This window comes from Nerophis ophidion, linkage group LG11 (assembly GCF_033978795.1).
Source record: "Nerophis ophidion isolate RoL-2023_Sa linkage group LG11, RoL_Noph_v1.0, whole genome shotgun sequence".
NCBI classification, from domain to species: Eukaryota; Metazoa; Chordata; class Actinopteri; order Syngnathiformes; family Syngnathidae; genus Nerophis; species Nerophis ophidion.
Genome location: NC_084621.1, coordinates 52,621,825 through 52,642,237, shown reverse-complemented (window position 1 = coordinate 52,642,237; position 20,413 = coordinate 52,621,825). Strand labels below are relative to the sequence as shown.

The following is a 20,413-nucleotide window of genomic DNA, read 5'->3' as shown; positions in this document are numbered from 1 at the left end:
TAAATGTATTCTTCTTTTCATTTGGACAAAATAAAATATGTGTACTGCATGAAATTTGCATACATTTTACATTTTATTATTATCCAATATTGCAACAAATATGTTATCATACTTTGCAAACCATTTTTATTGTCAAAATTTTAAGAAAATACTTACATGTTTGCTTGACTTATGATTACAAAGCTAAAAATTAAATATATTTTACATATATTGTACATTGAAAAAATAACCACAGTTTTTGTTCCGTAAAATTCTGGCGACTACGCGACCAAATTGTTTTACTTAAAATATACAGTTGCTGTATTTATGCTGGATGACTGTAAACGTAAAAACTGTACCACCTGTTTTCCACTGTAAAAATCGGGCAGCTCAGTCAATAGAATTTAGGAAAAAAAAGTGTTGCTTTTTTTTTCATTTACCGCAATATGTAAAAAAAAAACACCGTAAATTGTACAGCAACACATTGGCTAAGTTGCCAGAATTTTTCCGTTTTCTGTATTATGTTGGAAAAAAACACTGTAGACTAAAATTCTTGTGACTGAGTTGCCAGTTGTTTAACTGTAAAATCTACAGTGTTTGTACAGTGCAGGTAAAATATCCATCCATTTTCTACCGCTTATTCCCTTTTGGGGTCGCGGGGGGCGCTGGCGCCTATCTCAACTACAATCGGGCGGAAGGCGGGGTACACCCTGGACAAGTCGCTACCTCATCGCAGGGCCAACACAGATAGACAGACAACATTCACACTCACATTCACACACTAGGGCCAATTTAGTGTTGCCAATCAACCTATCCCCAGGTGCATGTCTTTGGAAGTGGGAGGAAGCCGGAGTACCCGGAGGGAACCCACGCATTCACGGGGAAAACATGCAAACTCCACACAGAAAGATCCCGAGCCTGGATTTGAACCCAGGACTGCAGGAACTTCGTATTGTGAGGCAGACGCACTAACCCCTCTGCCACCGTGAAGCCCCAGGTAAAATATGTATTTGTTAATCGAATGCATTTACTATTTCCCCTGTGAGGGCAGCCATAACTGCTATGTGGGCCTCAATGAAAACGAGTTAGACCACCCTGAGTATAATACCAACATGTCTGAAGACAGGCGGAAATTATAGCCTTTGGCTAAAACCTGACAAATGTACATATTTTCATTAATATGTGTTGTCTGTATTTTAAACAAAAATAATCAAAATATGTTTTAATTTATACATCAACAGGTGGCGTTTGATTAGTTTAAATAAATGTTGCCTAATAGTTAAACAGTATAAGCGGCACATTAATAGCAAAAGACGTGTGGTTGTAGTCACAAGGATCTACCACTAGAGTGCGCCAGAGTCCACAAATCCTTGTTGAATTTCGTTTCTATCAAATACTGGTAAAACTAAATTTAAAACACAATATATTAAACCAGTTGGCATCATTTTTTATGAACTGTCTGAAAAGATTATCTTCAAATAAGTACGCATATATTCCAAACAGCACATGTGCTTTTTTTTTTAATATCAAACGTGAACATTGCAACCAAGGCATATGCTTCATACTTTCCTCACATTTCGCAGTGCACAAGTTTCACAATAAATAATTTGTAAACAGGAAACTTCAGTGCAAAGGCAGATTATGTAAAATACACAGAATTAAACTTAACAGAACATTGTTTAATACATGAGTCCAAAGTCATGGCTGCGCAGTTTTCTGACTTTTTATGTCTGCATTAATAAATAATGTTTTCTTGATATTTTGTTTGCCACTATAAACATACAAACCATGTAGCACAACCTGGACAAATTGAGTGTGTGCATAAAACATAAAGCGTATACTGTGCGTGTGAGACAATATGCTCAATGATTTGTGTAAAAAGAATAGTAAGCAGCCATGCCTTTGGGTGAAGGGACTTCTTTGCTATAGGAGCCACTGGCAACCGAGACCATATCCTCACATTTAATGTCGGCGGTTGAGTCCTCAGTGCTGGGAGACACACGCCTTCGCTTGCAGACTGATGTATAGGAATCAACCTTGTCTAGAGAAAGAGAAGATGGCTGCGTCTCCATCCAGGAAGATATTAGGCCTCCGCCATTCACGTCATCGTCTAACTGCGGTTTCACCTTGTCCGAGTCTTCTGGGAAATTAGCTGTGGGACTGGGCCTTGGAGACCAGGGCAGGCCGGGAGTCATCTTTCTCTGGTACGCCGCCCTAGAACCCCATCCGGCTGACATGTTGTTGAAAGGCGAGTCCGGGTAATAGCCGAGAGCGTGGGATGTTTGCATGGACAGGGATTTGATACCGTAAGGTAGCAGGGAGCTGGAGTACTCCCCCTCGTACGGTGTCAGGTCCAGCTTGTGACCATTGCTGCTGACGGTCCCCTGTTGCATGGAGGTGACGAACCACCTCTGGGAGGCGCCGTCTTCCGACTGAGGGGAGAGAAGGCCGCTGGTCTGAGGCACTGTTCTTTCGCTGTTGTAGAAACGGTTCTGAGGAAAGTTGTTGACAAACTGGTCCTGGAAGAGAGGCTGCACGGCGTAGCGAGCACCGGGGACGATCTGGTGGGCACGGGGGGAGTCGGTGGGAGAAGGGGTGAGGCGGTCGTGGTCTGGAGCTGTGTACATCCTGTAAAACACATACGCTCATGAAAGCATTGTAAACTAATGAAAACATACATTTTCTAGTTACAGGCGCTGTTTGCAATAAGTGGATCGCGTCTTAACAAGCATTATATTCCGCCCTCTTCCACGCCCTACTAATACACACGTGAAGTGTAAGACAGTTTAATTCGGCCCACGGGATGAGTTGGCCGAGTATGAAAATGAGACGAAATTTTTGGAATGAAAGAAATTGCTGTTGTAAATGTGTCCACTAGATGTCGCAATAGCAATAATTTGAATCTTTGTAGATGATGTAGCTATATAAAAAGAAAGAAAAAAAAAACACATGATGTTGGTGCACCAGTCGAGGAAAATAAGGAAACTACAGAAATCACATCCTGTAATTTCATTTTGATATTGTTTTTTTCATCTTGATTGATTGATACTTTTATTAGTAGATTGCACAGTACAGTACATATTCCGTACAATTGACCACTAAATGGTAACACCCAAATAAGTTTTTCAACTTGTTTAAGTCGGGGTCGGTGATAGATTGAAAATGAACACCAATGAGTTGACTGATGAACATTATCACATACTTTATTCAGAAAGTATAAATAACGACAAATAAAGATAGAATACTATTGACCGCAACATCCATCCATTTTTTACCGCTTATTCCCTTTTTTAGGTTGCGGGGGGCGCTGGCGCCTATGTCAGCTACAATCGAGCGGAAGGCGGGGTACACCCTGGACAAGTCGCCACCTCTGGCCGCAACATGTAAGTGTAAAAAAAACACCCAACAATATTATGATTTGTACAATTTCAGAATGTGCTTGATCTATTTTCAAACAAAGAAAACAATCTGAAGTTGTCTTTATTTTGAGGTTATCATGCAGTGACTTTACTAGTCCGGCCCACTTGGGAGTAGATTTTTCTCCATGTGGCCCCCGATCTAAAATGAGTTTGACACCCCTGTTGTAGAATAGCATAATGTTACAAAAACAGTGTTTGAAAACGCTTATGACTTCACTTATTGCTTCAACTGTAATATAACAACCATATAGCATGGGTGATATGGCCTAAAATCTACAGTATATCGCAAAATATATTGCAGGTTCCAATAACTCGCCAAAAATTTACAGAAGAATAAGAGCTAATTACAATTTAACAGAAGTGTTGATAGAAACATGTTACCACAGAAAGTAACCAAATATTAACAGTAAATAACAAGTAGATTAATAATAGTTTTGACAAAACTGGAAACGATGCAATATGTTACTGCATACATTAGCAAGAAAAATAGTAAACTTTTAACCCGTTTTGAAATGGTTCTTTTATCATATACATACCAATTAATGTATTGTGATATCTACAAAATCCAAAACCAGTGAAGATGGCACGTTGTGTAAATCGTAAATATAAGCAGAATATGATGATTTGCAAATCCTTTTCAACCTATATTCAATTAAATAGACTGCAAAGAAAAGATACTTAACGTTCAAAACAGAAAACGTTATTTTTTGCAAATATTAGCTCATTCGGAATTTGATGCCTGCAACATTTTAAGCTGGCATAAGTGGCAAAAAGACTGAAAAAGTTGAGAAATGCACATCAAACACTCATTTGGAAAATCCTGCTGCCATTGTATTCTGTTTTTATTTACGTATTATACAACGTGCCGACTTCAGTGGTTTTGTGTTTTGTAGATATCACAATACATTAATCGGTATATATGTGATAAAAGAACCATTTCAAAACGGGTTAGAAAGTTTCTTAATTTTATTGCTATTGCCTCGTTTCCAGTTTTGTCAAAACTATTATTAATCCACTTGTTATTTACTGTTTTTATTTGCTTACTTTCTGTGGTAACATGTTTCTATCAACACTTCTGTTAAAATGTAATTAGCTCTTATTCTTCTGTTGTTTGGATACTTCACATAAGTTTTGGGCGATGTTACAAATTTGGGTATCAATCCAATACAAAGTAATTACCGGGGCAGTATTGCTCATACAATAATACAGATACTTCAACATTTTCAAGATCCTGTGTCCACAAACTTATTTCCTAAGTTTATACACGAAAAAAGACAAAATATGTTCCATCCATTTTCTACCGCTTGTCCCTTACGGGGTTGCGGGGGGCGCTGGCGCCTATCTCAGCTACAATCGGGTGGAAGGCGGGGTACACCCTGGACAAGTCGCCACCTCATCGTTGTGCTCGTAAAAAACATTCATCTCAAATATCAAGTTTTGTTTACATTCAAGAGCTCTAGCTTGCTGTTAGCAATCAGCATATCCTTCCACATAGTGTAACATGTTTAGCTAGTCTTTGTCCTCCAGTGATTATAGTACTTGATACTTGTAGCAAACATAGTTTATTTTCCAACATGGAGGCGAAAATTGCTGATTTACAAGTGGCTTTGCACTGTGAAGGGAAGTTAGCTACTCGTAAGAATGCTACATTACGTTGAGAGTACGTTTGTTGTTGCTGTTAAATTTGTGGGATACAGCTAGAAAGTGCCGTCAACTTGCATGATCACAATACTAATAAAAGCGCTATCGTTGGCCAAATTGTTATCACTTGTATGGTAAATAGTCTATATTGCGCAACCTTACCCATTTTTGAATTCTCTACTTTTTTTTTTACAACATTCAAATACTAATTGTGACAAATATTGATGTGTATTTTAGGGATGTTCCGATCAGGGTTGTATGCTGCAGAGTCTGATACCAATCATTTGTGAGTGAAATTGGCCGATACCAATACCACTCACATGGATTAACTGTAATTTTTTGTATTTATTCATGGTGAGTGCTGGTAAAACTTTTAACAAAAAAAAAACAAATATTAAAACTAGTTTCTTATTCTCTTTAAATACATACTATTGTTGTATCATAATAAAGTTAATTGTGCACACTAACTAAACAAAAGCAAAATCTACTTTTTAGTAATCATTCAAATCTTTTCCCACAGTCACACACACACTAGGTGTGGTGAAATTATCCTCTGCATTTGACCCATCCCATTTTTCCACACCCTGGGAGGTGAGGGGAGTAGTGGGCAGCGGTAGCCACGCCCAGGAATCATTTTGGTGATTTAACCCCCAATTCCAACCCTTTTATGCTGAGTACCAAGCAGGGAGGTAATGGGTCGTGGGTCCCATTTTTATAGAGTTTGGTATGACTCTATGAAATTAACCTCGGCATTTGACCCCTCCCCTTGTTCCGACCCCTGGTCGGTGAGGGGAGCAGTGAGCATCAGCGGTGGTCGGGCTCGGAAATCATTTTGGTGATTCAACCCAATTTAATCCAATTAATTCTAGGGAATCATTCCCTGAATTTGTAAACGTTTAATTAATAAAAAATATTTTCTTCTTGAAGCACTTTTTTCTTGTGTTGTTTCGAGCTAGCTTAGTGATTAGCATGTCTGCTCCGAGCAAGCTCTTACTGTGTGAAGCATTTTTGACGTTATCCTCCAGTGATAATGACACATAATAATGATACTTGAGATACTAATAAATGCAGTTTATCTGCCACAAGGGATGTGACTATATTAACTAACTTTGTCAGTTGAGTGACCAGAAAGAAATATGATTTTAGTCAGAGATGATCAACTTCGAAAGGCATTGATCGGCATAGGCCGATCACCTTTCTTTTCCACAGAAATCGGCCGGTACTAATCGGTGGAAGATCAATTGGCACATCCCTAATGTCAGGGTTTCCCACACATTTATTTGTGGCGGCCCGCCACAAAAGAATTACGGCCGCCACAAATAAATAAATTTAAAAAAATAATAATAATAATTAAAAAATATATATATTTTTTTGTTGTTTGTTTTTCGTCTTTTGACTCGTTCGACCACTCATAAAAGCAATGGGACTCTGTCTGTGAATGGAGCTTGTAGTTACATATTATATAAATATGTAAATATTATATAAATATGTATATAAATATGTACATAAAGTGTTGTAATTATATTCCAACTCCGCGTTCTTCTTGGTCATCGCCGCCGCCGCTGCTGCCTCTCCCCCCTCACCCCCCCGCCGCCCGACCACACCACCACAAATAGATGCCTGACCTGTGGGAAAAACTTAATGTAGTTGGTAAACTTGTCGTTGGTGTCCAAAGTGTGGTCCGAGTCTATTTGCGGCCCACAGGTAAAGTTTTGTTGGCTCCGCCGAAACAAAATCAAACAACAGTAAAATGTAAGAAAATAAAAGGACAAAAAGACGTGAAGTACCGGTAATAGGAATTAGCTGAAATTGTCATACTAATAACTGATACTAACACACTGTGTCAGCAAACACATGAAGCTGACACAGCAATCTTTAAAAATACATCATACAAAATGTGCATGGTTTTTTTTTTTGTTTTTCAAAATAAAATGCCAAAATGGCTCCCGCATGGTTTGACTTTTCAGTGTGCGGCCCTTTGTGGAAAAATGTTCCAATAGTGTCTTAAATCACTATTGTTAGTTTCTGGAACACACTTGACAAGGGAACAAAGCATTTGAAATCCCTTTCTGTATTAAAACAAAAAACAACAACGTTAAAAATCGAGATCATGAAAATATATGACTTCAAGTAAGCTGATGTTTTTATTTATTAGTTGTGGTATGTTATGAAATACAAAAGATAGCATAATAATCTTCTGAGTTGTATTTGTGTGAATGGGAGTGGCTATTATACGTTTATGGTTGTTATTTCTGCTTCTTTTCATTCACAATGAATTTTAATGTTCCATCGATAAGTTTTTATTTGTTATTGAGTAAATAAAATAAAAAATAAGAATGGAAAACAAATCGTAACATATGCCGTTGGTGCACGCAGTGTTCCTAGATTTTGTCTGCTGCAAACTGCACCTTTAATTTGTGTTGTAAAATGTTCATACGTGGCTAGGGATGATACTCGAAACCGGTTTTCTCGGTTGTTCGATAAGAAAAGAACCGAGTCTTCTGACTCGAACCCTTTTTTGATAACCGGTACCCGTTATCGAGACCACTATAGTAAAGAAAAAGAGTTGGTTCTTTATTCGAATCCGTCCCGACCAGAAATGCTCCGTGAGACATCACAAGAAACGACGTCACGTAACTCAGTCATTAGGCGCAGATAGCGAAAGCAGTAAAACATCCATTTCCATTTTCTACCGCTTATTCCCTTTCGGGGTCGCGGGGGGCGCTGGCGCCTAGCTCAGCTACAATCGGGCGGAAGGCAGGGTACACCCTGGACAAGTCGCCACCTCATCGCAGGGCCAACACAGATAGACAGACAACATTCACACTCACATTCAGGTTGATTGGCAACACTAAATTGGCCCTAGTGCGTGAATGTGAGCAGGAAAACAACAGACGGGAAAAAGCGCTCCAAGGTGTAATAAAGTTCAAAACAAAAGACATAATCCAATGAATAACTGTACTGAGAGATTTGAGCAGGGTACAAACACATGACCAACACTTTTACGACCAACCGGAAACATAGCAACCAGGCTAGCAACGCACCTCCTTTACGGCAGCTGTCGCAACGTTCTTAAAGCAAACCGCAGCACATGCATACATATATACAACATATCCCCCTTTTTGAACTTTTGTTTTTCTTTCCTTGTAAACAAAGCAAAATCACACTGTATATGTGTTGTCAGTCTAATTATAAATAATGCAGACGAGGCGTGTTGGCTGAGTTCTTGACGTTTACTGCCGTTTGACGACATGCAACAACACTTTTCGGGGCTACCAGGCATACTCGTCACTCCCGTTACATGCTGGGTATTGTAGTTGTTGTATTTCCTAGCTCATAAAGAAATAATGTTAACGCAATAAAGTGTATTTCTTTATTTAGCTTTAACATTTCATATTTTAGCATTGTAACCACATTTGCAAACAACTTTTCTCGTCATAGAATTTTCTTTCAATGAAGAAATAAAGTGCAAAACTGTCAAAGCATCATAACAGTTATGTGAAATAGTAGCAGAAGTGCACTTTTTGGAGAGCTGTATTATTTTCAGTTTTATGCCCAGGGGGACTGATTTTATTTAACACTATATTATTATTTATACACCTATAGTGATCACAGAGACAGGTTGTTTTTGTGTTACTGTATATATTTGTTTTCCTGAAAAATCCTACTTAATATACTTTGGGTAACAACAGTCAATATTTATTTATTTGATTTTATTTTTTTAGAGGGGTAACAGTCAATATCTATTAGATTTTATTTTTTTCTTGTATAATAAAAGTGAGCTTTTGTTAAACCAAATATATATATATTTTTCCATGTACAACAACCTATCTGGACTCGATAAGAGAATCGATAAGGAATCGGTTCGATAAGAGGATTCGATAATAGGCTCGAACGCGATAATTTCTTATCAAACATCATCCCTATATGTGGCAGCAAAACATGTAAAGGAATACTCACGAATCATAATTATCTCTGAATCCTTTGGCAAAGGGGTTGTGGTCAATTTTCAGTTGTGTTATCTAAAAATCAAGATACAATGTGTGAGCATTATTCACAAGAGTTACAATACTTGCGCAATATTCTTAAATAAGTAATTTTACATATTCATGCAAACAATAGTGAGCTATATTTAACTTTTTATTAATGTATCTTACATCTGTGTTCTGGTAGGCAGTGACTGCTATAAACTGGGTCTCTGGAAAGGTGAAGCTCTGAGTTTTTGGATCGGTGTTGACGTCTTCCACACTGTCCTCTGTCACCTCCACAATGTGCAGCCTGGGCTGATATTTGTGGAGTGACTGCAGCACGATCATCTGCAAATACATTAGAAAAACTTTAATACACATGTCCTTTTTGCAAGTACATTAGAACAACTTTGATAAATATGTTAACTAAAGTTTTTAAGCAGATTTTGCAAAATTAATGTGTTGGGGAAATGTGGAATTGGTAATTACGGTCTTAATATCTATATATTGGACATATCTGCATCAGGACTGTAAAAATAATTATGATTCAGTACAGAAATATGATACAATTATTTGTTTCATAAATGGTCAGATTGTTTCATAGTTGATGTGAAAAAAGTTCATAAATACATATAGTATGTAAACATTAATTGTAAAGTCTACACAATTATTAGCATATTTTTTATCTTCTAAAATCCCAGTCTAAAGCAAATTTGGTCAACATTTAGAAAATATTTGATAAGAAGATTCATTATTTGTTTGCCTTTAGTTTGCTTTTGTGCATTGCTGCACCACGGAAGTGCAGTTGTCTGTGGGTTTATATCAATATTTGCCTTTGACTGATTTTTTTTCTTCGGGTCGAGGAAAAAATAACATTTGATATATATTGTATTTCTGTGTGTGTGTCAAAAAAATTAAATACATAAATGTTAAAAAAGAAAAATAATGAATAATGTTTATATTGCAAAGTCTATTCTGTTAGACTGTGGTCTACTTACCGGTAATTGTTTTTACCTGTGAAATATTGTGATTAGTCCCTTTGTTGTTGGTGAGTTTTAGTTTGCTGAATGAGATTTCTTGTCGCATCCAATGGGCTCCTGTGTTTGGAGATTCTGGATGGATGTATACTTTGTTGCCTGTGTGACATAAAAATGAACAGCCATTTAAATATTCAAAATTTAAAAATGATCAAAAAAATATGTTATAAATGTAAACATGTACTTGAACCCACAAACAAAGAGAATACTAGCTCAATAGACAACAAAATATTTTAAGATAAAACTCACAAAAAAACAACACTTATTCAACGCATTTAACTGTTATTTGACAGTATCGCATTACTCTCACAGAAAATATGTACATCTACAGGCAATGTATTGTGACTTAGATACAACAAGGCACAGCAATTCTGCATTTCAACACTGGAATTACCTGTAAAACCACAGCATATAGTAGAATAGAATAGAATGCCTTTTATTGGCACTATACACAGGTACAATTAGATCAAAAACAACTTCGGTATCAGTGTGACAGTCTACGTACAAAATATGCAAAACATAGGAAGGAAAGAAAAAGAAAAATAGTTCAAAAGGAGATATGGTGCACAGTCCAGTCCTGAGAACGATTTATGTTAATGTGTTGTTTACAGGAAATAAATATACTATATACATATATACAAAAGCATTCAGATTGTAACTTTATTGTAATTAAACCATAAAATTACAACTGTAAAGTTACAGCACATAGTTGCAACGTTAATGTAATTAACTGTGAAATTACTGCAAGTTACAGTAAATTACTGAATTAAAATACCGTAAATGTTACTGTAAAAATAATGCAATTATTAGACAATATATTGAAAAATGAACACTTTTACACTGACGATCATGTTAAATGATGATGAATAAAAGTTAATAGAATAGCAATAAACATACAAAATATTGTCAGTTTTAAATTTCTTAATTTTAATTATAGTACTATACCCTATTTAAAATACTACGATAATATCAATCCCCTAAAAACGTTTTTAATGCACACGTACCCTTATAAATTTGTACTGTTTGTATACATTCGTAATTTGTACCCTTTTTCTTAGTATAAAGTCTGGCCTCTTCACATTCTTAAAAAATGCCGGGACAGAAATCTCGTCTCATACCTCTTTTTTGAGAGTGTATATAATAAAACACAAAAGTCCCTTCTCACACCTCCAATAAAAATAAAAAAAGTACCTTGACTGCTGTTGTCTGCCTTCCCACAGGTGACCCATTTTCCCCCTTGGAACCTCCAGTGATTCGGGTCTGCCAGGGCCACCTCAACAAACACATTGTAGTGGGCAGTCAGGCTGAGACCTGCTATATTAAAACTCAGAAAGGGGAACATTCGCCTGTAAAAAAAAATAAAAAATAAATACAAATATTTCTACATGCAAATTGTGTTTCTAAATTAAATACATTCAGGTGGTAAAGCTCGGTTGGTAGAGTGGCTGTGCCAGCGACATGAGGGTTCGTGGTTAGATCCCCGCTTCCACCTATAGTCACTGCCGTTGTGTCCTTGGGCAAGACGCTTTACCTAACTGCCACCCACACTGGTTTAAATGTAACTTAGATCAGTGGTTCTCAACCTTTTTTCAGTGATGTACCCCCTGTGAACATTTTTTTGGTTGAAAAAAAGAGATAAAGAAATAAAATACAGCACTATGTCATCAGTTTCTGATTTGTTAAATTGTATAACAGTGCAAAATAAGGCTCATTTGTAGTGGTCTTTCTTGAACTATTTTGAAAAAAAGATATAAAAAAAACTAAAAACTTTATTAAATTGTATAACAGTGCAAAATATTGCTCATTTTAACTTTAACTTTGTAACTTCATTTGTAGTGGTCTTTCTTAAACTATTTGGAAAAAATATATATAAAACTTGTTGAAAAATAAACAAGTGATTCAATTACAAATAAAGATTTCTACACAAAGAAGTAATCATCAACTTAAAGTGCCCTCTTTGGGGATTTTAATGGAGATCCATCTGGATTGATGAACATAATTCTAAACATTTCTTCACAAAAAAAATCTTTACCATCAATATTTATGGAACATGTCCACAAAAAAAACCCAGCTGTCAACACTGAATATTGCACTGTTGCATTTCTTTTCACAGTTTATGCACTTACATTCATATTTTCATATTCATATTGAAACAAAGGATTTTTGAATTGTTGCTATTTTTGGCATACCTTCAAGTACCCCCAGGGGTACGCGTACCCCCATTTGAGAACCACTGACTTAAATATTGTGTTTCACTATGTAAAAGTGTTTTGAGTCGCTAGAGAAAAATAAATATAATTCACTACACAATATTGTTTTTTGGAATAAAATGTTAGCTTGCCTGCCCTGCTTGGTGATGATCATCTCGGTCTGGTGCCGGTGGAACTTGAGCCAGAGAGGCCGGTTGCACAGGTAGACCTGGGCCCTCATGCTCGGCCCATTGGCCGGGATGGCGATGTTGCCGAGAGCCGGGCCCGAGCCGCTGTAAGGCGGGTAGAGGCAGCCGGGACTCTGCCCGATCTGGTAGGCTGGGCTGAAGTGGTTCCGCGGGCCCGTGGGAGTGGGGAATCCCACCGAGCCTAGGTGAAGAGACGCCGAGTACCTGGTCGTGCTGGACGGGGCGTAGACGGCCCCGCTGGGAGTGTAGGGGAGGAAGGAGCAGGGTGGGGTTGTGTCCGTCCCGGGTTTAGGCGCCGTCGGCGGGAGGAAGTAACGCTCCGGCCCAAGGTCGTGCTCCGAGTAGCGGCTCCTTGAGGCCGGATCCTCGGCCCCTGTGAGCGGGGACTTGCGCCTGTCTTCCACCGAGTCAGTCTCCCCCTCAGCACCGAGCATCTTTTGGCTGAAGATGGAACTTTTGTGGGGGTGTTATTCCCCCACCCTAAGACATAATGACAACATAAATGTAAGAAAAACAAAAAACAAAACACACACACGCAACAACACGCGTGGGTGTGGCTCGGACTGATACCAAACCTTGACTGATACCGACGTAAACCAATTCATCACCTCCAAATGTTAAATGTGAAAGTAGAAACAGATATGAATAACATGCTAAAAATAAATGCACGATACAAACTAAAGGGGGGGAGGGGGGGTTAATTTCATGGAAGTTTCGGTTTAAAATAAAAAGTTGACTTATTGTAAGTCACGTGACCAATTTTGCAGCCATCAGTGTGGAATTGAAAAGCTTGCCCACATATGTTCGTGACTAACATTTCTTTCAATATTCATATAATCAAAATGTTCACTTTGTGAATGAATGAATGAATGAACAAATAAACGCGATTTTGTTCAACGCTCATATCATTGGAATGACTACTTGCTCTACATGGTTCTGTGAGTGAATAAATAAATGTATACATAAATGAAGGCAATTCTGAATTGTCTCTGTAATTTAATGCCGCAGTTGAACCTTTATTATTCATTCACTTAATGATTTTGGATTCGTTCCATTTCTGATGCGATTCTGTAGGGTCCCCACGGGATTCCTGACGTGAAAACGGGAAATAGGCAATTATTTTTCCATTTGAAGAAACCTGTGATGTTCCTTGGATCAGACAGGCTACATGTGATGTGATCACTGCTTATTTCCATCCATCCATCCATTTCTACCGCTTATTCCCTTTTGGGGTCGCGGGGGGTGCTGGCGCCTATCTCAGCTACAATCGGGCGGAAGGCGGGGTACACCCTGGACAAGTCGCCACCTCATCACAGGGCAAACACAGATAGACAGACAACATTCACACACTAGGGCTAATTTAGTGTTGCCAATCAACCTATCCAATATGATAAAAAATAAATTACAACATCACAACATAACATTTATCTTAGCATAAAAACAGGGTAATCTTTTTAGTGCTGACAGCTATAGGTGTTGATAAGCTGCATTTTCAATTTTTTTGTGAAGGCCTTTGAAAAAAAACTATATATAGTTATATATAAATAGTAGTATTGGAGTTTAAGGGGGAAATAATCTAAGTTTAAAATTGGGAATTAATATCATTCCTTTTAAGTCTATAGGCAAACTAAGCCTATATTATTGTCGGACTATATAACAAAATGAAGATAAGATATCATTTACTCACCTGGTAATATGGTCTCTGGTCCAAATATAGTAGTTGAAGAAACCAAAGAAAAAAATAATTAAATAGAGTTCAGTCTACGTGACATGAAGATGTGTTGGACCCATCAGCTTCTCTTTCCTTGTGGCCACAACTCCCAGATAAGCAGCCTGTTATCAGATTCTCCTTCTATCTCCGTGGGGAGGGGCAGGAGATTCTACGCATCACATTGAGCAAAGCTGCCCCTCATCCATACTCACTTAGCACAGAGACTTTCATTGTGTGTTTGCATATGCTTTATTGTACAATAACTCTCTCTCTAAAAAAAAAAAAACAACTTTCATGCATCTGAAAGTTTTCTGACCAAAAATGTTGGCTCTGGCTGCAAAGAAAATCTTGTTTTTGTTACCTGAGCCAATGTGGGCGGAACACTAATCCCACATTGTGCAAATTGTGCAAATAAAATGTTGGTCTTATGGCAAAAATAAAATTAAAATGTTGAATATAATAAACATGCAAAGGTGCAAGATTGTAAAAAAATGTGAGTGTAAATTTACAGCCCATTACTGACTAGTAAGTGCATTATTTTCACAGTATCAATATCTTTAGTTCTCTGTAGTTGTGATTTAAAGATTAATCACAATAAAGTTACAACTAAATGATATAACTTTACAGTTGTAATTTTACAGTTAAGTACAATCAAATTATATCTGTAACTGTAGCTGTGATTTTAAGATTATTCACAACAAAGTTACAACTAATTGATACAACTTTACAGTTGTAATTGTACAGTTAAGTGCAATAAAATTATAAACATGTATGCTGTAATGTCGCAATTGCAACTTTATGTGTATTATTTTCTCTACAACTGTAGCTGTGATTTTAAGATTAACTAAATGATATAACTTTACAGTTGTAATTGTACAGTTAAGTGCAATAAAATTATAACCATATGCTGTAAAGTCGCAATTGCAATTTTATGTTTATTTTTTTCTCTGTAACTGTAGCCGTGATTTTAAGATTAACCACAACAAAGTTACAACTAATTGATATAACTTTACAGTTGTAATTGTGCAGTTAAGTGCAATGAAATTAAAACTCTATGTTGTAATTTCACAATTGCAATTTTATATTATTTACTTTCTCTGTAACTGTAGTTGTGATTTTAAGATTAATCACAACAAAGTTAGAACTAATTGATACAACTTTACAGTTGTAATTGTACAGTTAAGTGCAATAAAATTATAAACATGTATGCTGTAACGTCGCAATTGCAACTTTATGTGTATTTTTTTCTCTGTAACTGTAGCTGTGATTTTAAGATTAACTAAATTATATAACTTTACAGTTGTAATTGTACAGTCCAGTGCAATGAAATTAAAACTCTATGCAGTAATTTAATAATTGCAATTTTATGTTTTTTTACTTTCTCTGTAACTGTAGTTGTGACTTTAAGATTAATCACAATAAAGATACAACTAAATTATATAACGTTACAGTTTTAATTTTACGGTTAAGTACAATAAAATTATAACTACATGCTGTAACTTCGCAATTGCAATTTTATGTTAATTACTTTTTCTGTAACTGTAGTTGTGATTTTAAGATTAATCACAACAACGTTACAACTAAATTATATAACTTTACAGCGGCAATTTTACGGTTAAGTACAATAAAATGACAACTATTTGCTGTACACTTCCACCTTCTGTACAAGAGACAAATCAGTTGGAATTGACAATCATTTGGTGTGCAGATACAGAGGGCTACGATTACAGTATTTTACTGTGAGATACAGTTACTTTTTGTGAAATATAAAGCTACCCTATTTTACAGTCATTTGTTGTAATGTTAAAGTACATTTTGACTACAGTGTTTTACAGTGAAGAAATACTGTTAAATGCTGTAAAGTCCTGGTAAATATTTACAGTGTACAGAGAAAAAAAGGCAGCTATCCCCAGCCGAGTTTCTGTTTCAAAGTAATGGGTGCTCAAGATGACTCCTAAGTGGAAAGGCTTGCCATTGAAAGACAGAAACAGGTCATAAGAAAGCTATCAAGTCGGGCAGACAATAGAATCCTCAACCGTTTTAAGAATTCATTTGTTCCAACCCCCATACTAAACAATGCTGCTTGAGGGCTGTATATTGAACACTATTTTGTGTAGGGTTTTGGTACAATGGTGATATCTTATTTTGTGAATGGTTTTTGTACAATGGTGATCTTTTAATTTTTGTCAAAAAAAGTGATATTATTCATGTGGTTAATCACCAAAAAAATGCATTAATCATCTATACATGCAGATTAATCAGACTATTTATTTTGACAGCAAATGCTCCTTTACCTTAACTGTAGATGACTACCTGAAAGGTGTGCGTTTTTTATACGGCCAGTGATCAGGTCAATGCATACGTCATTGCAAAGATGAGTAATTTCCAAATAAACCCTGATTGGAGTTCAGATAAAACCTTTTGAGCAAATAAATAATGTACATTAAAGTTAAACATGTAAATGATGTTCTTGTATAACTGTATGTAATATTGGGGTCTTTTTGTAAAGTGAATTTATGTTATGCTACCACATAATAACCTGATTAATCATGATTAATCCAAACCTAAAAGTGTGATTAATCTGATATTTTTTTTAAAACAATAATTTGACAGTACTTCTTTTAATATATGTCTTTCCAGTAGTGTACAAATATGTGGCGTGCCATGTTATAGGATATGTGGAATATTGTTTAAAAATGGTTGACATGGTACACCTGCACTGTAAAAAAAACCAACAACCTTTAAAGTGTTTACCAGTATATTTTCCACTGTAAAATATCCATCTATCCATCCATTTCCTTCTGCTTATCAGGTTGCGGGGGCAGCAGCCTAAGCAGAGAAGCTCAGACTTCCCTGTCCCCAGCCACTTCGTCCAGCTCCTCCCAGGGGATCCCAAAGCATTCCCAGGCCAGCCGGGAGACATAGTCTTCCCAACTGTAATTAAAATTGATTGTAACATTACTAAAAATGCCGTTAAAAAAATGAATGATACCCTTGTCATATTTCTTTAATGTACTGTAATTACAGTCCTCACAAAAAACTACTGTAGATTCAACTGGATTTGTCCCTTAAGGGGTTCCGTAGACTACGTTAGACACTCTTGTGCAGTGGTTGGCGGTATGCAGTTAAAACAAGCACGTAATTAATAATAAACTTACAATTGTAAAGTCACGGCATATATTTGTAATCTTGCTGCAATTAACAATACAATTATGACACTGAAGCATGTTACAGCATTCAGTTTTATCTATGTTGTAATTCACTGTAAAATCACTGCTCTTTCTTTACAGTAAATTGCGGTAAAAAAAAAAAATCCAAACTTAAAAGTGTGATTAATCTGATTTAAAAAAAATGTATAATCATTTGACAGCACTTCTTTAAATATATGTATTTTCAGTTGTGTACGAATTTGTGGCGTGCATTGTTATAGGATATGTGCAATATTGTTTGTAATTGTTGACATGGTAAAACAAAAAAAACTAAAACTTTAAAACATTTAACAGTGTGTTTTCCACAGTTAAATACTTTAATTAAAATTGACTGTAACATTACAACAAATGACTGTAAAAATTATGATACCCTTGTATTTCACAGCAATTTAGTGTTATATTACTGTAATATACTTTTATCACAGTCCTCAAAACAAATTATTGTAAATTCAAATTGATTTGTCCCTTCAGGGGTTCTTGTACAGTGGGTGGCGGTATGCAGTTAATACAAGCATGTAATTTATAATAAACTTACAATTGTAAAGTCACATCATAAAGTTGTAATCTTGTTGAAATTAACAATACAATTACGACACTGAAGTTACTATATTCAGTTGTATTTTTGTTGTAATTCATTGTAAAATCACAGTTCTGCCTTCACAGTAAATTGCTGTACATATATTGTTATTGTGAAAGTAATGCAGTTATTAGCCAGTGAATTGTAAAAATCACAATGTTTGCAGTTCATTTGGTGTCATTGCGGCTGTTAAGGCATTAAGAGCCCAGTTGCCAAGTCCAAAAGCTGTAAATATTGTGAATGATGTCAAAGCTCACTTTTAAACTCTTTAGTATCCTAACTTGTTGTGTGCGATCCAAAATAGCAATCAAATATAACAGGAAGTGAAGTATTTTTTGTCCTAACATTACACAGTAGAAGTGTTGTTTGTAGCAAAGTACAAAGAATTCAAGGATCATCTTGCAAGTGTTCTTCCACTGGCACCTCCTCAAGTCTCTAGTTCCTCCACTTCCCCCAGTTCAAAGGCAACCAGATTGAGGCTTCAAATCATACTGCATTAGTGTGATAATGGGACACCTTCGAGTCGTGCACTCAACTCATGACTGGAGGGCTAGACGATGCTCGGCTGATGTCGCTTGTTTAAAGGCATTTGCATGAGAAAGGCAGTGAAAGGATTAGAAGAAGTAGGTGGCCACCTCTGAAATAAACACACTGCACATCAAACACGGCAAAGCAACTATTTGGGTAAACTATTAGGACAACAAACAAGTGATGGACTGATTGCATTGATAAATGACGGTGGTTGTTGATTATTGCAGGAAGTCGTGAATGTGGGGTTTAAAAGTCACAGACCTTGGTGTCAACATGCAGTTTCACTGATTAAAAACACATTTACCATCACATGTATACGATATATCACTAAATAGTTTGCACTACAACTTCAAATTATTTGCATATTTATATGGGGACGTATCACAACAAGCATCAGTTGATTTTTTTAATGATTTGTTTTGACCAGTCGATGTGCCCCACAGTCACATGACATTTATGTTCAACATTTTGTAAAATATTGCAAGCAAACTATGACCAGTTTTCATCAATGTCAACATCAACATCACTGTATTTACTTGATATTGGTCATTCCATTAATTTAGTAAATATAGCAACTGATCCATGATATTTATGTAGCGCTTTTTCTCAAGTGACTCAAAGCGCTTTACATTGTGAAGACTCATTATCTATATTAAAGGCCTACTGAAACCCACTACTAGCCACCACACAGTCTGATCGTTTATATATCAATGATGAAATATTAACAATGCAACACATGCCAATACGGCCTTTTTAGTTTACTAAATTGCAATTTTAAATTTCCCGGGAGTTTCGTCTTGAAAACGTCATGTAATGATGACGTGTACGCAAGACGTCACAGGTTTTTAGGAAATATGAGCGCTGCACACACACACAGCTAAAAGTCGTCTGCTTTAACGGCATAATTACACAGTATTTTGGAGATCTGTGTTGCTGAATCTTTTGCAATTTGTTCAATTAATATTGAAGGAGTCAAAGTAGAAAGATGGAGTTGGGAAGCTTTAGCCTTTAGCCACACAAACACATGGTGATTCCTTGTTTAAAATTCACGGAGGTGAAACTTTACTATGGATCCCAACCGAATGTCAACCAGCAGGTTTCGGTTAGAAAATTGTGGTTGAAAAGTCCCTTCTTATTGGCTATCAGCTGAGCTTGTGCCGCCTATAAAGCTGCCGTCGACTTCCCTGAGACACTGCGCGTCAACACCCGGCCGTGGACATACACTTCCGACTATCAGGTACTGTTAAACTCACTAAAACACTAGCAACACAATAGAAAGATAAGGGATTTCCCAGAATTATCTTAGTAAATGTCCCTAAAAACATATGAATCCGTCTCAATGCAATCACGTTTTTATTTGTTTTTTTTAGTCCGTCGCTATCCATATCCCTGAAACAAGAATCTTTCATCCTCGCTCAAATTAATGGGGAAATTGTCGTTTTCTCGGTCCGAATAGCTGTTTTTGTTGGAGGCTCCCATTAAAATCAATGTGAATATGCTAGGAGCCATCAACATGTGACGTCATCGTCTGCGACTTCCAGTAGAGGCAGGGGTTTTCTCTTAGCACCGAAAGTTGCGAACTTTATCGTGTATGTTCCCTACTAAATCCTTTCAGCAAAAATATGGCAATATCGGAAATGATCAAGTATGACACATAGAATGGACCTGTTAACCCGTTTAAATAAGAACATCTCATTTCGATAGGCCTTTAAGTTACATTTAAATCTGTAGTGTGGGCGGGAAGGAGGGAGAAGTGTCTTGCCCAGGGACACAACAGAAGTGACCAACATGGCGGAAGTTGTGATCGAACGACGAATCCTCAAGTTTCTGGCGGAGCAGCTCCACCATCTGAGCCACACCACCATATTTTGGCGCGTTCATTAGTTTTGAAATGTTATTTGTTAAATAATAAAATCCATCCATCCATTTTCTACCGCTTGTTC

At 36.7% G+C, this 20,413-nt stretch overlaps 1 protein-coding gene across 1 annotated transcript; it reads right to left on the bottom strand.

Annotated features, from left to right (window-relative positions):
- Positions 1–1,472: 1,472 nt before the first annotated feature.
- eomesb (eomesodermin homolog b) lies at positions 1,473–14,242 on the bottom strand. Its single transcript, XM_061916241.1, has 7 exons — positions 14,130–14,242; positions 12,386–12,922; positions 11,236–11,390; positions 10,022–10,143; positions 9,197–9,355; positions 9,000–9,061; positions 1,473–2,607 (listed from the first exon to the last, which is right to left on the bottom strand). The coding sequence occupies exons 2-7, from the start codon at positions 12,874–12,876 to the stop codon at positions 1,842–1,844; spliced, it is 1,755 nt and encodes a 584-aa protein (XP_061772225.1). The 5' UTR covers positions 12,877–12,922; positions 14,130–14,242; the 3' UTR covers positions 1,473–1,841.
- Positions 14,243–20,413: the final 6,171 nt, after the last annotated feature.

What these genes read in the sequence shown, in the direction of transcription:
- eomesb (XM_061916241.1), bottom strand. Translation starts at nt 12,876, where the DNA reads ATGCTCGGTGCTGAGGGGGAGACTGACTCGGTGGAAGACAGGCGCAAG. An exon ending in GGCAGACAACAGCAGTCAAG is followed by an intron (nt 10,144 to 11,235) that starts GTACTTTTTTTA and finishes TATGTCACACAG; the next exon opens with GCAACAAAGTATACATCCAT. An exon ending in TTCAGAGATAATTATGATTC is followed by an intron (nt 2,608 to 8,999) that starts GTGAGTATTCCT and finishes TGTGTTTTACAG; the next exon opens with GATGTACACAGCTCCAGACC.